This window comes from Trematomus bernacchii, unplaced genomic scaffold (genome assembly GCF_902827165.1).
Source record: "Trematomus bernacchii unplaced genomic scaffold, fTreBer1.1, whole genome shotgun sequence".
In the NCBI taxonomy this organism is placed as follows: Eukaryota; Metazoa; Chordata; class Actinopteri; order Perciformes; family Nototheniidae; genus Trematomus; species Trematomus bernacchii.
This window is the reverse complement of record NW_022987552.1, coordinates 1,462,267-1,479,581: the sequence shown is the minus strand read 5'-3', so window position 1 is coordinate 1,479,581 and position 17,315 is coordinate 1,462,267. Positions and strand designations below refer to the sequence as shown.

Here is a 17,315-nt window from a genome sequence, read left to right as displayed (position 1 = left end):
GTAGGCAATAGCATAGGTCTCAGATATATACAAATATATATAAAAACATGTCTATGAAGTGTTTTGCTCAAAATACCAAACAGATCACCCATTCTAGCCATGCCTCATATCCCTCTATTTCACTTCCTGTTTCTAAAGTGCTGATTCTGGGTATAAAGCTTTAAAAAATAAACAGGAGGGGTCTGAGCTCATGCGGGACCCGGCAGCTACTGTCTAAACTAAATGCTGCCATGATGAAACGCCATATCATGGATTATCAAGGATTGTCTCTGAAACAGTATGGAGCTCAAAGGCTTTCTCTCTTGCCGGTTATACCACAAGGTGAGTTCCTTTTTATTTCCTGCTTCTTCACACACATGCTCTCCAGTACAGGTTAGCTCTGAGTGTTAGCGATGCTAATGTAAACACCGACCATATTACGTCCAAAACAGTCGGGCATTGTTTCTGATAGCAACGTTTCTGATAGGGCCGTGGGTCCACAGTTCAGATATTACGTGATATCGGACGCAAATCTGGATCAGCTCCGTTGTAGCCCCCGTTTTTAGAGATTTGGGTACGGAGGAAAAGAGAGAGGGTTTTATTTCCTGGCGCTGCGTGAGTTCCCCGACACACCGGGGACACATGTTGATGTAGAAAAGACATCAAAAAGTGCATTTTGCATGATAGGAGACCTTAAAATAAAGTCATAATATAGGAATGCCGTGAAATCCGTGACAGAAGCCAATAGTTGGAGTATAGTTTGTCGTACATTTTTTTTTAAATAACAGTAACGACTATCTTTAACAAAACACGGAAAAAAAGTCATATAGTTTGTTGTCGGAAAACATGACGGAAAAGTCATAGTATAGTATGTCGTAAAAAGACTGAAGAACTGCTCACCTTCCAGAACGGACGGTAGCCTCCTGTTCATGGTGCTCCTGAAATCTGCACATTATGGGAGTAAACAGGATGTTTAAGCCACTTTTAAAGTCACTCAACACAACTTTAAGTATTCTGTAGTTCCCTAAGATACTACTTTAAATGTGTATTAATATGAGAACAGGAAAAATTCGAGATGAAGGTTGTTTTTATCAACTGGAGTGCATTTTAATTCAGGACAGGCTTTCTTTAAGTGTACGTCGGCTTATATTAAAAAAAAAAAGTCTTATATGCTAGTTTTTATCTTGTATGTTTGTATGTAGTTTCTTAACACTCAGTTGTGGAGAGCTGAAATGTTAGAATTTCATTGTACAGTCCAACTGCCTGTTATACCATATATATATGACAATAAACAGATATCTTGAATCTCTATAACATAGCGACTAAACGATATGGATAATTAAGCTCTTTGTATTATTAGGAGAACAGGAAAAAGACGAGATGAAGGTTGTTTTAAAGTCACTCAACACAGCTTTAAGTATTCTCAAGTTCCCTAAGACACATCTTTAAATAAATAAATCTCCGTCTGATACCCTGACTGCCGTTCATCTTGTGGAACAGGCCGTACGCCCCGCAGACGCCGAGCAGCTCCACCACGATCACTCCTTTCATCAGAGTCTTAGCCAGGGAGGCTGGGTTAGGAGGCATCTGAGAGAAAACACACAGAAACACACTTAGTATACATATAATATATTTAAAAGGAATAAAGGTATTCTGATTCTGAACATGGAAGCTGGTAAAAATAGTTTTTCATAGAGGCATCTGGGGAGAAAACGAGGGGTTACGTATGGTAACCCTTGTTATATAAACACAGGCTCCGCCCTATACTGGACTCTATGGGTACTCCCCTTGATCATATCATGCAAGCATTCATTCACTGAGACTTCTATAGACGTAGCCGGCCCCGGGGGCGGGCCTGCCTGAATGCGTGCGCACCTCACGCATAAAAGGAGGCCTCGCCTCCTGACTGTCATCCTACACCTCTCTTCAGCAAGCAGCATAGCACAGACAGGGCCCCCGAGTAGAGGGCTCCGCCTGTGTTTATATAACAAGGGTTACCATACGTAACCCCTCGTTATATCTCTCACACGCTGTGGTCCCAAAACAACACTGTTCCATCTCACTGTCTCTGACCGGCTTTCTGGTTATCAGCCGCTGCGCCTCACTCACCTTTCCCTCGGTCGTAACCGTGGAGAAGTTGGGGCTGCGGCTGACAGAGCACACTCTGACGCGCTTACCTCGCGAAGGTGTGCTTGGAAAACAGCGCTGAGGGCTCCCACCCTCGTATGGGCTCACTATGCACCACCTCTCCCGAGCCCCTAAGGAGCACGGGGAGAGCGCAAGTGCCCCATGTCCCACACTCAGACACGCTCACCTCGTGAAGAGCGTGTATGGACTATGACGTGGAGGGCTCCCCCCTCCTGCCCTAAAGCAGGGGGAAAGAGTCCTCCAGCCCTGTATGGGACCCCGGGGAAACGTAAGCACATTACGCCCAGGGAGGGGGTCAGATGCCCACTGACCCACAGCCCCCCTCCCTCCTCACCAGTCCTGTGTTGCCCCAGCAAGCACAGACGATGAAAAGGAGCCAGACATGTCCAAGAGATAAAACTTTATGAAGAGGCCTGGCGTTGACCAAGACGCCGCCGTGCATATGTCCTCCACACTCACGCCGTTAAATAAGGCTGTTGACACAGCCATGGCTTGTGTAGAGTGTGCACGGACCCCCGTGGGGAAGGCTCTCAGCTATGGGGCCCCAGCGATAAAGCTGTGGTACTCTCTGGTGACCCGTCCCGCCGCAAAACTCCCCGCGAAGGGAAGCTCTGCCCATGGGGGGTCGATACAGAAAGGGCAGACTCTCTACTGAGGTCCTTGAATGCACCGCAGTTTTTACACTTGGCGTTATGTGTTTCCTAACCCTGCTACGCCGGCCATAATGTCCCTGTACCCGCATAGCGCGGTTTATCACTCTCCCGCGCATGCCCACTAGCTGCCTCCTTTACTGGAGTTACAACCGGGGCAGCGAGTGGGGAATCTGTACGGTCAACATTATGTGGCAGTGTGGGTGTGTGGAAAGAAAAGACACTCAGCCTGGGATACAAGCAATCTCTTTTATTCACATGAAAAGACGATTGTGTCAACACAGTGGGGTCAAATTTTTATTTAACGAAGATAAAAAAGCATTGAGATAAAATCTCATTTTAAATGCTGACCTGGTCAAGAAGGCAGCAACGTTACACATAACACATACATATAAAATACAGAGAACATAACTAAGAAAACAAACGACGAAAAAGCAGTCACTACATTGTGCACATTTGGACTGTAAGAAAGGTACACTACTTATTACTGCAAGAGCAGTAAGGACTTCAGACAACTTCAATTTAAAACATGCTATTGAGACAAGTGCCCTCAGCTTGAGGCGTGATTGAAGGTCATTCCAAGACCAAGGACCATAATAAAAAAGACTCCTTTTTCCAGCCTCAGTCTGCACAGCAGGAACCTGGACCCGTATCCAGGCACTGGGTCTGAGGTTGTAAGAGTCACAAACTGGAGCAAATCTGGCACATATGTAGAGTGGAAGCTTACCTAAAATGGCTTTATACATTAATAAAAACCAATGGCAGTGAGGACCATCCAGTTAGGCTATACAGTTTGCAATGATGAGTCCTATAGGGTGCATTTGATATATAACGCAGTGCAGCATGGTGAAGTGGGACAAGTTTGGCCAAAACAGTGGGACAGGCAAATCTATAAATGGTATCACCGTAGTCCAGCTGGGACAGGAATAAGCCAGAGACCAACCTTTTACGGGATGAAGTTGAAAAATAACATTTAAATCTGAAAAGGAAGCCAAGAGTGAATTTAAATTTCTTAGTTAGAACTTCAATATGGTGTTTAAAGTTTAGATTACTGTCCAACCAAAAGCCCAGATATTTGTAGGTATCGACAAACTCAACGGAGACGCCATCAAGAGTGTCAATGGAGAGGCAAGAGGAGGACGCTGACTTGGGAGCAAAAAGCATTGCTTTGGTTTTCTTACTGTTCAATAGCAGTTTGGAATCAAGAAGTGCATGCTGCAGCGTGATAACATCAGATTTTAAATTGGAAACGGCCATATCCAGAGAAGGAGCACATGAGTATACAATAGTGTCATCAGCATACATATGATAGGTAGAAAATTGCATCTGATTACAAATATTGTTTACATATAATAAAAAGAGCAAGGGCCCCAAAATAGAGCCCTGTGGAACTCCCTTCTCCAAGGTGACAGGGTCAGAGACAGTACTACCCAACCTGACGCATTGAGTACGGCCGGTGAGATAACTCTGAAACCAGCAAATGGCATTATGACCGAAACGAGACACCAACATAACATTAGACATAATAATTAAATAGGGAGGAGGCGGGATTCGCCCTCGCGTCCTGGCCGGAGAAAGCACCTCTCTCCGCCGGGACGCTTCCTCCCGCAGCCAGTCAGCTCCTGGAGGACGGTGCACCCCACCCAGCACCCCGCCGGGTTCGGCCAGCCTGTCCCCGTGAGTGCCGGTACTGGGCCGGTTCTCCGGGACGGACCGCGGAGGCAGAGGGCGCAATGGGGCCTCTGTACCGGCGCCTCACTCTCTCTCTCCGCCTTCCCACCACCGGGCGCTCTCTCCCTTGAGGAGGGGCCTGAGGGCGAGCCAGCGGCAGCATGCGGCTGAGCTGCGCCCTCTCTTCCTCCAGGCGACTGAAACGCTGGGTGACCGAGGATATCGACCCGAAGAGCCCTTCCGTGGAAACGGGGGCACCAAGGAGATCATCTTGGTCTTTCCTGGTCAGTGCGGTCAGACCTAGCCACACGTGACGCGACGCCACGGTGGCTAGGGACATCACACGGCCGGCTGCGGTAGCCATACCCTGGACCAGATTATTCATCTGGCCCACGCAGCGGTCCGAGTAATCACTCCCGTCCTCAGGCGGGGGGGCGGGGATGTCCTGCTGAGGGGTAATCAGCGACACCCCCAACACGCCAAGATTACTGGCCGCCGCCGCCATCTGCGCTCCGAGCCTGAACATCTTATCCAGATGCTGGAGCATTTCACGGTCACGCGGCAGCGGGGGCAGGGGCCTTCTCCCCTCTGCCCAACCGGCTGCCTGTGGAAGCAGATGGGCCGCCAGGCTTTCATCCAGGGGGGGCACACCGGGACACTCTGTGTCCGAGTGGCCCTGCACCCTGAGGATTCCAGCCCATGTTGCCACCCGAGCCTTCGTCCTCAGTGGCTGTTGCCACGTCGCCTCCACACACTGCCAGATTTCTGGCAGGGGGGGCGAAACGAAGGCCGGCTGCGCCGGGCCGTAGAAGTCCTGACGTAGGCGGCTCACCGGCCTCGGTGGCAGCGGTGGGGGGAGCGGTAAGCCTACAAGCTCCGCCGCCATAGTCATCACCGCCGGGAAGTCCTGCCGCGCAGACCTGCGCTGCTGGCCTGCCTGGCGGTCGCCGGAAGCATCAGACAACGAGGTGTTGTCGTCGTCGTCGTCGTCGTCGTCGTCTCTCTCCCCGACGAGCGGGCCCGTCCGGTCCGCTGGCATGGCGAACACGAAGGGCACTCCCTCATCGCGGTCCTCCATCTCCACCACCTCGAGTTCTGGGTCCTCCATCGGCGAGACGTAACAATCCCCAAACTGCACCAGCCGCTGGCGGCGGCTGAGCCGAGGGATCAAACGGCAGGCGCTGCAGGCTGGAAGCAAGCCCAGGTTGGCCGCCGCGTGGTCGGACCCCAGGCACTTGATACAGTGGCGGTGGAGGTCAGCGCCTGCAATAAAGCCTGGGCACGAAGGGCAGGGTCGTTGCTCCAGTAATGGTGAGTCCATTTTTCTTCTTTATCCGTCTCTCTTCACTCAGTTGTTTTCTCTTGCTTGCTGAAGAGAAAGGGATGACATTCAGGAGGCGAGGCCTCCTTTTATGCGGTGAGTACTTTACTCCACTACTTACTTTTCTGACCACTTTTTACTTTGACTTCTTACATTTCCCAAACAGGCTGGTTCTTTTAGTTTGAATGTGTGTTTGGAGGCGTGATCATTATTATTTAGAGTCATTGCGTGCCTATTGATTTGAACACGATCCGTGTATCCATCATTTCCTGGTCTTCTCTAAAGAAGAGGGACCAATGAAAACGTTGTCATGTTGCCGTTGTTCAGCATGGAAACATTCATTAGCTAACAATGACATTATTGTTCTATTAATATAAAGGGAGGTCAGGTACTCTTTAAAACAGCTGCTAGTTATGGGTACTTTTTACTGAAGTACATTTCAAAGCCCTCTTTACTTTCACTTGAGTAAAGAAGTTTAGTCAGTACTTCTACTTTCACCAGAGTATTTTTAAACACGAGTATCTGTACTTCTACTTGAGTAAAGGATGTACTTTAGCCATCTCTGTGTTTAATAAATATAAAGGAATAAAAGGTATTCTGATTCTGAACATGGAAGCTAGTAAAAAGAGTTTTTCATAAAGGAAACTGCTTTTCAGAATCAGAAACAGGTTTACACATACCAGGAATGAGCCTTGGTGTATTTGGTGCAGACATAAAAGACACATACATACATACATACATACATACATACATACATACATACATACATACATACATGGTAAGAAAAGGACGATAAAATAAAACAATGATCAAAAACGTTTTAAAGAACACTATAATAACTTTAAAATATAGCAATATTTACATGACATAAAGATTAAATATAGATATACCCACAAAATAAAAAATGATCAAATCAAATATGAACATGTGCAGTATTGATTTGACCGGTGGAAAGCAGTGCAGGTATAAGAGGTAGATAAAAGTAGTGAATTTACTAAAGTCTGATTTAATTAAGTGTTGATTATATTTCACAAATTAATCCAAATCTATAAAGTAACTAAAGATCTGAATTGAAGTGCAGTAGAAGTACAAAGCAGCAAACTCAAATAAAGTACCTCGAAATTGTACTTAAGTACAGTATTTGAGTCACAAATTACAATACATAAGTTAAATGTGTATACTTTTATCACATTTTGCTGCTTTCACTTCTATGCTTTTACTAATGTAAGCTAAAAAACAATTCCATGCATTCAGAGAAACTAAGTCTTCCGTCCATTGTCCATCATAACTGTAACCACTACATTATAAACACAGATATTACTAGCTAACTCCTAGCCTGTAGCTAGTTTATCTTATATTTAGCCTTCATGAATTAACCCAAATGACCTCGTTTATGCGTCCTATTACTCTTCAATAAACTCACATTCAGTATCGACACAGAGAAAACTACTGAATGAGTCTTAATATATGAAATAAAACATTAGAAGTTGTTAAAATACCCTGAAATGTTGTCAGACGTCCTTGAGTTGTACACGGTTGTACAAGAGAAGCTAACGGCTAATACGTTCTAAGTACGGAAGCTCGGTTGGTACAAACAACAGAAGCGCGATTCGTAAATCAATTGAAAATCTGGTTCGTGGTCTTAATTCTGAAATTGATTTTTTTAAATAGCCAATGCACACTGGGATAGAAATAATAAACTCATTATCTGTGTAAAATTACAGAATTCAAAAGTAGAACAACTAAAATATGTATATGTATGGTATTTTAAAGCAATATAAATTACACAAATCTTAAAAAAGCATATATTCTTCAGCCATTCGAAAAAAATGCATATAAAATGTATTCTTGTACCATTTTGTATTACTTTGTTCTGTAACTCTGTCCCTAAAATGATAAAAAAATATATATATATGTGGTTTTATGTGGCTGTAGTTGCAGGAGCTCACCAGTAGGTGGCAGTGTGTTCACAAATGTGCAAAAAGGTATACATTAAATACACAGAATTACCTGGAAAAGACTCAAGTTAAAATACTGGGAGACTTATTGGTTAGTGAGGGGAAAAAACAGGCCTCGATCCTTAAAAAACATGTGAAAAAAGCTAAATAAACAATGAAATAAAGATTAAATCTGCTTTTATTGATCCAAGAGGAGAAATGCAGGCGTTGCCTCAACACAATAATACATAAAAAATGAATACAGATAAATACAGAACTAAGAAGTAGAAATAACCAATAACAAATTAAGTACAAATAGAAACTAGGCTATAAAAGCACCAATCTGGCGTATACTTAACACAAATGTAATAATGTTATTATAGGAAAATGTAACAAAAAAGGTACATTTTAGAAAAGTGTAATAGCATGAAAAACACCACATACATTCTGAGTAAGATATATTTCCTCTTTTTGCAGGGTAACATCATTGGAAATAGTAAAACACAAAAATGCATTTTGACTTTAATTAGCCAACATTTAGCTGATTACTGATTATTTAAATAAAGTTTGAATGCAGAAGGTTTACATCTTCTGGAGTATTTTACAGTGTACTTAACTCAAACTAAATATCTAAATACTTCTTCTTACTCTAGCTATTTGTATATATGTGAGACTGCATGGACAGGGGACTCGAGGAAGGCTTTAAATCGATTGTAATTTCATATATTCTTTTGAAAATCCCATGTAAAACAGTTCATTTTGAGTGAAAATCAAATCCAATCTACCTCCAGTTGTTTTCCAATCCCTAACTAGTGCTGTAAGCATATTTCCAAAGTGCTAAACTACATTTCTGCGGCAGCTCTCGCAGATATATCAGCCTTTATTCTCCTGCTGACAGTTTCAGGGCGGAGGACAAAAGGTGAAAATATGTGGATTTGTTTGACGTGCACACAGGGAGGACAGGTTGTGTGTGTGCAGAGATCATGGTGGTCCTCGCTGTGTGTGTGTACCGTGTGTGTGTCGCCTTTCAGATTCAGCAGCAGGTAAATACACACCGTCAAAAACACACACAGTAAAGACTGCAGCGAGGAAGAGGAGGAGGAAGATCCCACAGACACTCTGCTTGTTAACTCCTGCAGTAAAATGCTAAAATGCTGGAAGTCTATAGTTTGGGCGTGATTTTTGTTCATTTTCTACACATTTGTGATGATTGAAAGATGGTGTTTGCAAATTAGGAGCATTAAAAACAGCATGCAGTGCAGCAGAGACACATTAAAGCTTTATTTGGGAGTACATTCTGGAAAAATAGGAAATATAACTGCAATTAAGACGATTTATAGAAGGTACGAGTTAATTTGGCGTCATATTTGTTGGTTATTCACAAGTTTAGGGTTCAATGACGTCACCACAATCAATAGAAACACACAAATCAATTAGTAGATCTGCAGAAGCATTATATAGACCAGCATGCACTGCAGCAGAGACACATGTAAGGGTGGTTTGGGAGTCATTTCTGGGAAAAATAGGAAATATAACTGCAGTAAAGACAGGCAAGGAGGGTTAATAGAGAGTATGAATTCATTTGGCTATTTTCCTCATTTTTTAGGGAGATTTTTGTTTGTTTTTATATTTAAATTGCCACAATCCTTCTAAACACAGAGATACAGTACATGTGTAGATATGCAGGAGCAAGAGGTAGACCAGCATGCATTGCAGCAGAGACACATTTGAGGTTAGTTTAGGGGAAAATCAAGTAGACAGGAAGTTATTTTAGCCTCATGTTGTTCCTTTTTAAATGAGTTTGAGGGGTTTTTGGTTAGTTTTCCATCAGTTCATGTTCAGGGACATCACCACGATCCATAGAAGCACATACATAAATATTTAGATCTGCATAAGCATCAGCATGGACTGCAGCAGAAAGATATTTGGGGTCATTTCTGGAATATATAACTGTAGACACAGGCCGTAAAGGGTTAATGAAGCCTGATTTGGGTTCATTTTAAGGGAATTTTGGGATGACTTTTGTCAAAATGTAACACAGCAAACAGAACCAGAAGAAAGACCAGCATGCATTGCAGCAGTGGTGGGCAGTTTAATATGGACCTGCTCGTCCACTGGAGAGATGAAATGTCTCAGCTAACAACAGCGGGGGGGTTTTATAATGACATTAAATCACTCAAACAAGAAATGAGACGAGGCTTGTTGATGTTTAATTTAAAAAAGGACCAAAAAACTCCCATTTCCTTTGTTATTTGGCTCAAAACACACTCAAAAACCCCAACAAACTGATGAAGACATGCAGGTATTTTCTCTGCATTACTTTTACTTTTGAAAGTTTGAGTACATTTGACTTCTGTACTAATTTTGTAAAACCATCACTTTAAAAATACAGTATTGTATGCACATTAAACCATATTTTAAGACTAAATTAGATGCTTTGATACGCTTTATTAAGCCCAAATTGAAGAGTTGTTTTTTAACATCATTTTAAAGAGGAATTGCACGTGAAAATAAATAAGAAAAAAGTGTCTTCACCCATTAATTAACAGAGACTTAACCTCATGCATTGAGAGTACTTAATTACTAAAAGGTGCATAAAAGTGACGTCATTATTGACTGTCACCTCTCTGTGAGTCCACGGGGCGGGAGTCTCGTGCCGAGGTGTTGATGGAATATTCAAATCAAGAGAGTGAGAGCTCGAGGAGTGAAATGAAGGCAGCTGATTGGCCGCTGCAGGCTCCGCGAGCACAGGTGTCAGAGAGTGCCTCGCGGACACCGGTCACTCTGCCTGTTTCTACCCGGGAATGAGGAGCTTTTCCCCCCGGTGGTCATAGTACGACATCCAGGATACACCGGATAAAAGGAACCGTTGTTTCCCGCTTTATTTGGGTTTTATTTTCCGTTTGGATGTTGGAGTCATGCTGAGCGCCGTTAAGATGGAGGATCTTCCGGAGTGGAGCGGGAGCAGCTACTACGGAGAGGCCGAGGTCAGTGCACTCTGTCCCGGGTAAACTCAGAGGGAAGCCCCGCTGAAATATCACCGAATAAAAACTGGGTGGAAAAATACAAAAATATAAACGTCTTAATTAACTTTAGATAGATAGATATATATATAGATTGATAGATACTTTATTGATTGACCAATTTGGGACATGTTTGCGTTGCAGCAGCATCAAAAACAAGGCATTGTACATAAGAGAAATTAAGACACTTGAAATAAACAGTCAAAGATATTTCTGAAATAGAAATAAAATAGCGTTAAAAAGTAAAAAAAATATATATACATGTGGAAAATACACATTCCAGTAACGCAGGATATTATTGTGCAAGAAATGGATTATTCAATATTAAAATGATCATACATGTCAAATGTACAGTGGGAGTTTAAGTCCAGTCCTTTAAAGGGGTGTTGACAAAACAAACAACATTGCGGACATTTTATAGCACCAATTAATCAATTAATATAGCCTTATAAAGAGTGATCAAACCTCTATATTATTGTTGGATTATCTGCATATAGCTGTGTGTGTTTGGTTTAGGGGAAATGTTATGAATAGAAAAACATCTAAATGAACTTTATAGGGGTTTGACCGAAGAAATGAACATTTATTTTAAGGCATTTCAGACATTTTAGAGCAAATAATTAATCAAATAATCAACAGATAATTGAAATAATGGATATTTGCAGCAGTGTAAAAGTGGAAATAAATCTAAATATTATTGTTGAATGGTTTGCATTGCTGTGTTTTGTTGCTTTGGGTGTTAAGTTGTAAATAGAAATACATTTAAATGGACATTATGGGAGTTTGACTAAAGAAATAAACACGTAAAGGCCTGTTTATTATATGTATTACGCAAGAAAATACAAATATTAATAATTATTCTACAATATATTTGTTAAAAAGGCTATTTGTCTTTTGATGAATGATTAAATTCCATGTATTTCTTTTACATTTAGCAACCTTTGTTTCTGCAGTGGATGAATTGTGCAGCGAAAATGGAAATTCAATCATTAAAAACGTCCAGAAATACCTCTCAACCGCTGTGTTTTCTTTAATTAAGTTCATATTGAAGCTTATATTAGTTATTTATCATCTTAAAATGTTGTTTTTTGTTTGTATTGTGACCATCCTTGACACCGGCCTAATGCTTGTTAAATCAGTGCAGGCTGACAGTGGAATATATTGAATTAAAATCAGTCGTTTGTTGTGGAAACGAGTAAAATTACATAATATATGATATATTCATGAGGTTTAAATGGTTAATTAAATGTTGTTATAGCACATAGACACATTAGGGCTAAAACTGAAGGCTTTAAATAAGGTGTTACGGCCATACACAAATACTGAGCAAACAGACTTATCATCGAGCTTAATTACAACAATACATAATATATAAATACTCAGGATGGAAGACACTGAATGTATATCTCTGTATTTATTATTTAAATTTAGCAACATGGGAATTAGGCCCAAAAAATTAGGAACAACAAATATACAGGCCTGTTTTTTACCGGGATGTTTCCTGATGATAATTGGGATTTTTAACCTAATTCATAATAAAGTAATATTCACCTAAAGTCCTATTTAAGTTAAATAATTGTGCTTTTTAAGAGAATCAACTTGTAAAAAATGCTGAATTTAGATGAAAAAGGCAGGAAGTATATGTGGAGGTCTTTGGCCCTGTCACCTGTCTTTAAATGGTGGGATTAATAGGCCTTTTATTAATAAGCTTCAATTAAATGTGTATTTTCAGCTCATTATGTGATCAAATACAAGCAAGCGTATTATGTGTGGATTATCAGCTTGGTCCAAATACAATTATAGCTTTATTACTCAGAGAAACCTGGTCATTAAAAAGAAAAGCTTTCTGTTAACTCAATTATATTTGAGTGTAACATTTTAGATGTGGGTTAATGCACATTTTAACTATAATTAAACAGCATGTTCAAAATATCAGATCTGAAGTCTAAAATATAACATTTTACTAAAACTTGCAGCTTCTCTAATGACACCTTTGCTGCTTTTTCATTTCATATGATTTAAAAAAAAAACAGAATTTCTTTAGTTTTTGGACATTTTGGACCAAGACATTTCCTATAATCAACATTATGATATCATTTTATACCAATTAAATGAATTTGATAATCAACAGATAATGAAAAACAATGTATTTGAAGCCTTATAATGTATTTTATATTTTCAGAGCATAAAAAACCCAATATTTCTGTTGAATTATTGGCATTTTAAAATTGTTTTTCTGACTTTTTGTGAATAATTTAACTGATATTTCATGTTGTTTTTTTATATTTAACCTTAACACATTAAGTGGTATCATATAAGCCTATAAAATAATCATTAACGCGGTTTTAATATTTGATCTCTCTGTGTTTCAGTGTTACTCCGCAGCAGCGAACATGAACTCAATGAGCAGCTACATGAACGCGCCTGGCATGACCGGCAGCGGACACATGAACGCGCATTACATGAACCCGGTGCACCCGGCCCCGGTGCCTCCCGGTCTCTCACACACCCCCACCGGCTCCGGTACCGGGATGATACCGGGCCTGAGTTCCGCGCTGCAGCCGGGCACGAGCACCGGCTGCGCGCCGCCGTACGGGAGCGCGCAGGGGCTCAGCAACGAGCATTATCAGGTCATTATACATTGGCTTTTGTTTTGAAATGCGTGTGATGTGTTAAATAGGACTTTTTAATTATATTTCCTACATTTTAGTGGTTATGTTTGTGTCATAGAGAGCATTATCAGGTAATAATGTTTACTAAACTAAACTTTTTAAAGACATAGGCTAATTTAATGACTTTTTAATTATATTTCCTACATTTTAGTGGTTATTTTATTGGGTTTTTTGTCCATATTACACCAAATGTGTACCTCACTATTTTAGTTTTAATGGTAAATTATAACAGTGGTTATTATTTTTTATAGAGAGCATTATCAGGTCATTATTTTACACTCAACCTTTTATACGGGCGAATTTAGTATGACCTTTTAATGACCATTTAAGTGGTTATTCTTTATTATAGAGAGCTTTATCAGGCCATTATTTTTACTATAGCCCTAGTGTAAATGTAAAACATGAATTTGATGGTATACAGGGAGAATACATTATATTTAAATATGAATATGTATGCAATAAAAGGTAAGAATAGCAAGTACATGGAGATTTGTAATTAGGTGCAAATGTCTTAAGTAAAATCTAAGAAACATTTACAAAAACTTAACTTTGTGCCTTAAGTATAACCAACACTTCTTAAGTGTAAGTAGTCTGCGTTGTAAAATGTACAATGTACAGGTATTCTGAGGGCAAACTATATAACATAGGCTTATTTAGTGTGACTTTTTAATGACATTTCCTACATGTTATGTGGGTTTTTTGTCCAAATGACACCAAAGGCATTGCTCACTATTTTAGTTTTAATGGTAAATTCAAATAAGTCAAATAAAAAAAGTATGAAACGGCTATACCAATGTACATTAACTCAAGTACTATTCTTGTACCTGAGTATTTCCATGTTATGCTTCTTAATACTTCTAATCCATCCAGAAAATATTGTACTTTTTACAGATTTATTTGTCAAGATTAGGTGAATTGTGTATGTAGTGTCAGCCATGTGTGTTTTCTTTAGCGTACCGCACTTAAAAAACGGAACCATTGACTTCAATTCAATGTATTATGTCAACACATTTAGTTGAAAGCAATAATATTAAGTTGAAATATTCGGTTTAACTTAATATTATTGCTTTCAACCAACCTAATTACGTGAAACTGTGTGTGGTGACATAATACATTTAATTAAAGTCAACGTTACAGTTGTTTCAGTGTGTTTTGTATTTATGATTTGTTATACGATACGATACGATACGATAATACTTTCATGGTCAGATCAAGTCTGAAATTTGACTTGCATCACAGCAGCTCCATGTGTCACATCAACATTGATTCAAGGCTTTTCATTCGTACATAGCTACAGTTATATCAATGCAAATCTGAGGTCACAGGCTCCTCCCACAATGCAACACAATAACACAGATAAAATAGTGCAAGTAAATACAAATAAAATAGAGCAAGGAGAGTCTATAGGTAATTGGAATATGATATATTAGATAAATAATGTGTAAGTTGCAGACAGAGAGCATTATCAGGTCATTATTTCTACTACACTACACTTTTTAAAGACAGGCTAATTTAATATGACTTTTTAATGATATCTCCTACATTTGAGTGGTTATTTTATTTTAGATTTGACAGTGTAAAGAAAATATTGTTGTTTTTACTCATTTATTTGACAAGATTAGGTGAATTGTGTATGTAGTGTCAGCCATGTGTGTTTTCTTTAGCGTACCGCACTTAGAAAACTGAACCGTTGACTTTAATTCAATGTATTATGACTATATGTCATTAATTCTATATATGGTATTATTTCTTGTTGGCTGTTCTGTTTGTCTTCTATGTTGAAAAAGAGAAGCGTGATTTCCACCCCAAAGAAGTCGGTACTACTGCTAACACTTGTATACTTCTTCTCAATACAAATATTTGAAACATAATTAAATGTATTATGTCAACTTATTTAGTTGAAAGCAAGTCCAAGAGAAACTATGGAGCAACGTTTCAGTGTTTTCCGTGTGCGTAGTATTGATGATTTGTTCTCCTTCTCCCTCTGCAGGATGGAAGTGAGGACAGCAAAGTGTACCGGTTGTCGTACCGCAGCCCGGTGTACGGTCAGGTTCGGGAGCCCAAGCCGTACCGGAGGAGCTACACTCACGCTAAACCCCCGTACTCCTACATCTCTCTGATCACCATGGCTCTGCAGCAGTCCTCCTGCAAGATGCTCACCCTGAACGAGCTGTACACGTGGATCACAGACCTGTTCCCCTTCTACCGGCAGAACCAGCAGCGGTGGCAGAACTCCATCCGACACTCGCTCTCCTTCAACGACTGCTTCATCAAGGTTTGTGATTTTATTTCATTTGGATTTATTTCGAATGTGTCAAACAGGGGTGTCCACACTATGGCCAAATGCGGCCCGCGGACCATTTTGAATCGGCCCTCAGCTAATTAAAAAAGTGTAATAAAATATGGCCCACAAATAACACTTGAGCTTGTCTTATATTGTACTTCTGAAATATATATGTGAAGAAAAAGCCCAATAACTTAATTACATAACAAGCTTGAAATATTTCCCCTTATTATAAGCCATCTAAGGCTTTTGTTTTAAGGGATGAGTTGCCAACTAAATAACTGAAACCCTAAAGGAAAGCTGTGATGTAACCTGTTTCTTAAAGCATTTTCAAGTATCAAGAATCATTGACATTTGATTGATTTTGCTGACGTATAACTCAACTTATGAGGCAGTAAACCTCTAGTGAGCGGCCCAGCCCTTCGTACATTTTTCTGTATGTGACCCTCAGTGAAAACAGTTTGGACCCCCCTGGTGTAAAACAAGAATAGTTTTATGTTTGAGTATTTGTAAGCAACTGTGACTGAAAGAATATTGCAGAATACAACAGACCCCAGTTGTGATGAAACTATGTCCTCCCTGTATGTTCTTGTGAACATCCAGGTTCCCCGGCTGCCGGACCGACCTGGGAAAGGCTCTTTCTGGGCGCTGCACCCTGACTCCGGGAACATGTTCGAGAACGGCTGTTACCTCCGGAGGCAGAAGAGATTCAAGACGGGGAAACAACAAGCCACCGGTACCGGGAAACAACAGTCCAACAGTACCGGGGAGAAGGAGGAGAAGGAGGAGTCAAGTGGAGGGAAATCGAACTCGGTTACTTCTGATTCTCCTCCTTCCCTACCTCCTTCCTCCTCTTCTCCTCCCGTGACCCTCAAATCTCACCGGGATCTCGACCCGGTGCAACAGCGTGTTCCTTCCCCTCTCGTGCACACTCCTCAACTGTATCCGATGTTAGTGCACGAGGCGTCTCACCTGAAACCAGACCCCCACCCCCACCCTCACCACCATTACCCCCCACACCTGTACTCCTTCAACCACCCTTTCTCCATCAATAACCTCATGAACGAGCCGCAGCTCCACAGACTGGAGTACGGAGGATATGGAGGTCAAACGGGGGTCAAACAGGGACCGGATAACGGAGCTATGCCTGATAACGGGAACTACTACCGGGGAGTTTACAGACCCCTCATGAACTCCTGAAATACTCTTTTAAAAAAAAAAAAAGAATTAAAATCGTGGATTTCTACATTTGTGAATGTGGGTTGCTAACCGAGTCTCTTAAAGTTAAAGGTCCCCTATTAAACTGTTCTTCATCAATATATTACAGGTCTCAGATATATACAGAGCCTGTCTCTGATTGGCTGAAACACCAAACAGATCATTGCAGCATTACCCATAATCCCCTCTGTTTCCAAAGTGCTGATTCTCTGTCTGTTACTTTAGATGAAAATAAGGAGCCCCTCCCCACGCCCCTCTGAGAGAGATTTGGTTAAAATGTTGGTGCTCTAGGAGGAGATTCATGTGATAGGGGGGTGGGGGGGGTTACTTTGGTTGCTGATTGGCTAATGGTTACACAAGACAAAACATCGTTATGACATCATAAAGTGACCAAAATCTGATCAGCTCATTT

General features: G+C 40.8%; 2 protein-coding genes across 3 annotated transcripts; one reads left to right on the top strand and one right to left on the bottom strand.

Moving 5' to 3' along the window:
- Positions 1–4,262: 4,262 nt before the first annotated feature.
- LOC117477177 lies at positions 4,263–7,345 on the bottom strand. 2 transcript variants are annotated; one of them, XM_034123826.1, is made up of 2 exons: positions 7,269–7,345; positions 4,263–5,817 (listed from the first exon to the last, which is right to left on the bottom strand). In XM_034123826.1, exon 2 carries the CDS (start codon positions 5,767–5,769, stop codon positions 4,393–4,395), a length of 1,377 nt encoding a protein of 458 aa, XP_033979717.1. In that variant the 5' UTR covers positions 5,770–5,817; positions 7,269–7,345; the 3' UTR covers positions 4,263–4,392. The 2 variants fall into 2 exon arrangements, with proteins under 2 accessions (XP_033979717.1, XP_033979716.1); XM_034123825.1 differs by having other exon boundaries at positions 4,263–5,855; positions 7,269–7,331.
- Positions 7,346–10,510: 3,165 nt separating this feature from the next.
- On the top strand, positions 10,511–17,036 carry LOC117477192 (hepatocyte nuclear factor 3-beta-like). The gene is made up of 4 exons (XM_034123849.1): positions 10,511–10,693; positions 13,102–13,359; positions 15,392–15,676; positions 16,289–17,036. Exons 1-4 carry the CDS (start codon positions 10,625–10,627, stop codon positions 16,883–16,885), a joined length of 1,209 nt encoding a protein of 402 aa, XP_033979740.1. The 5' UTR covers positions 10,511–10,624; the 3' UTR covers positions 16,886–17,036.
- Positions 17,037–17,315: the final 279 nt, after the last annotated feature.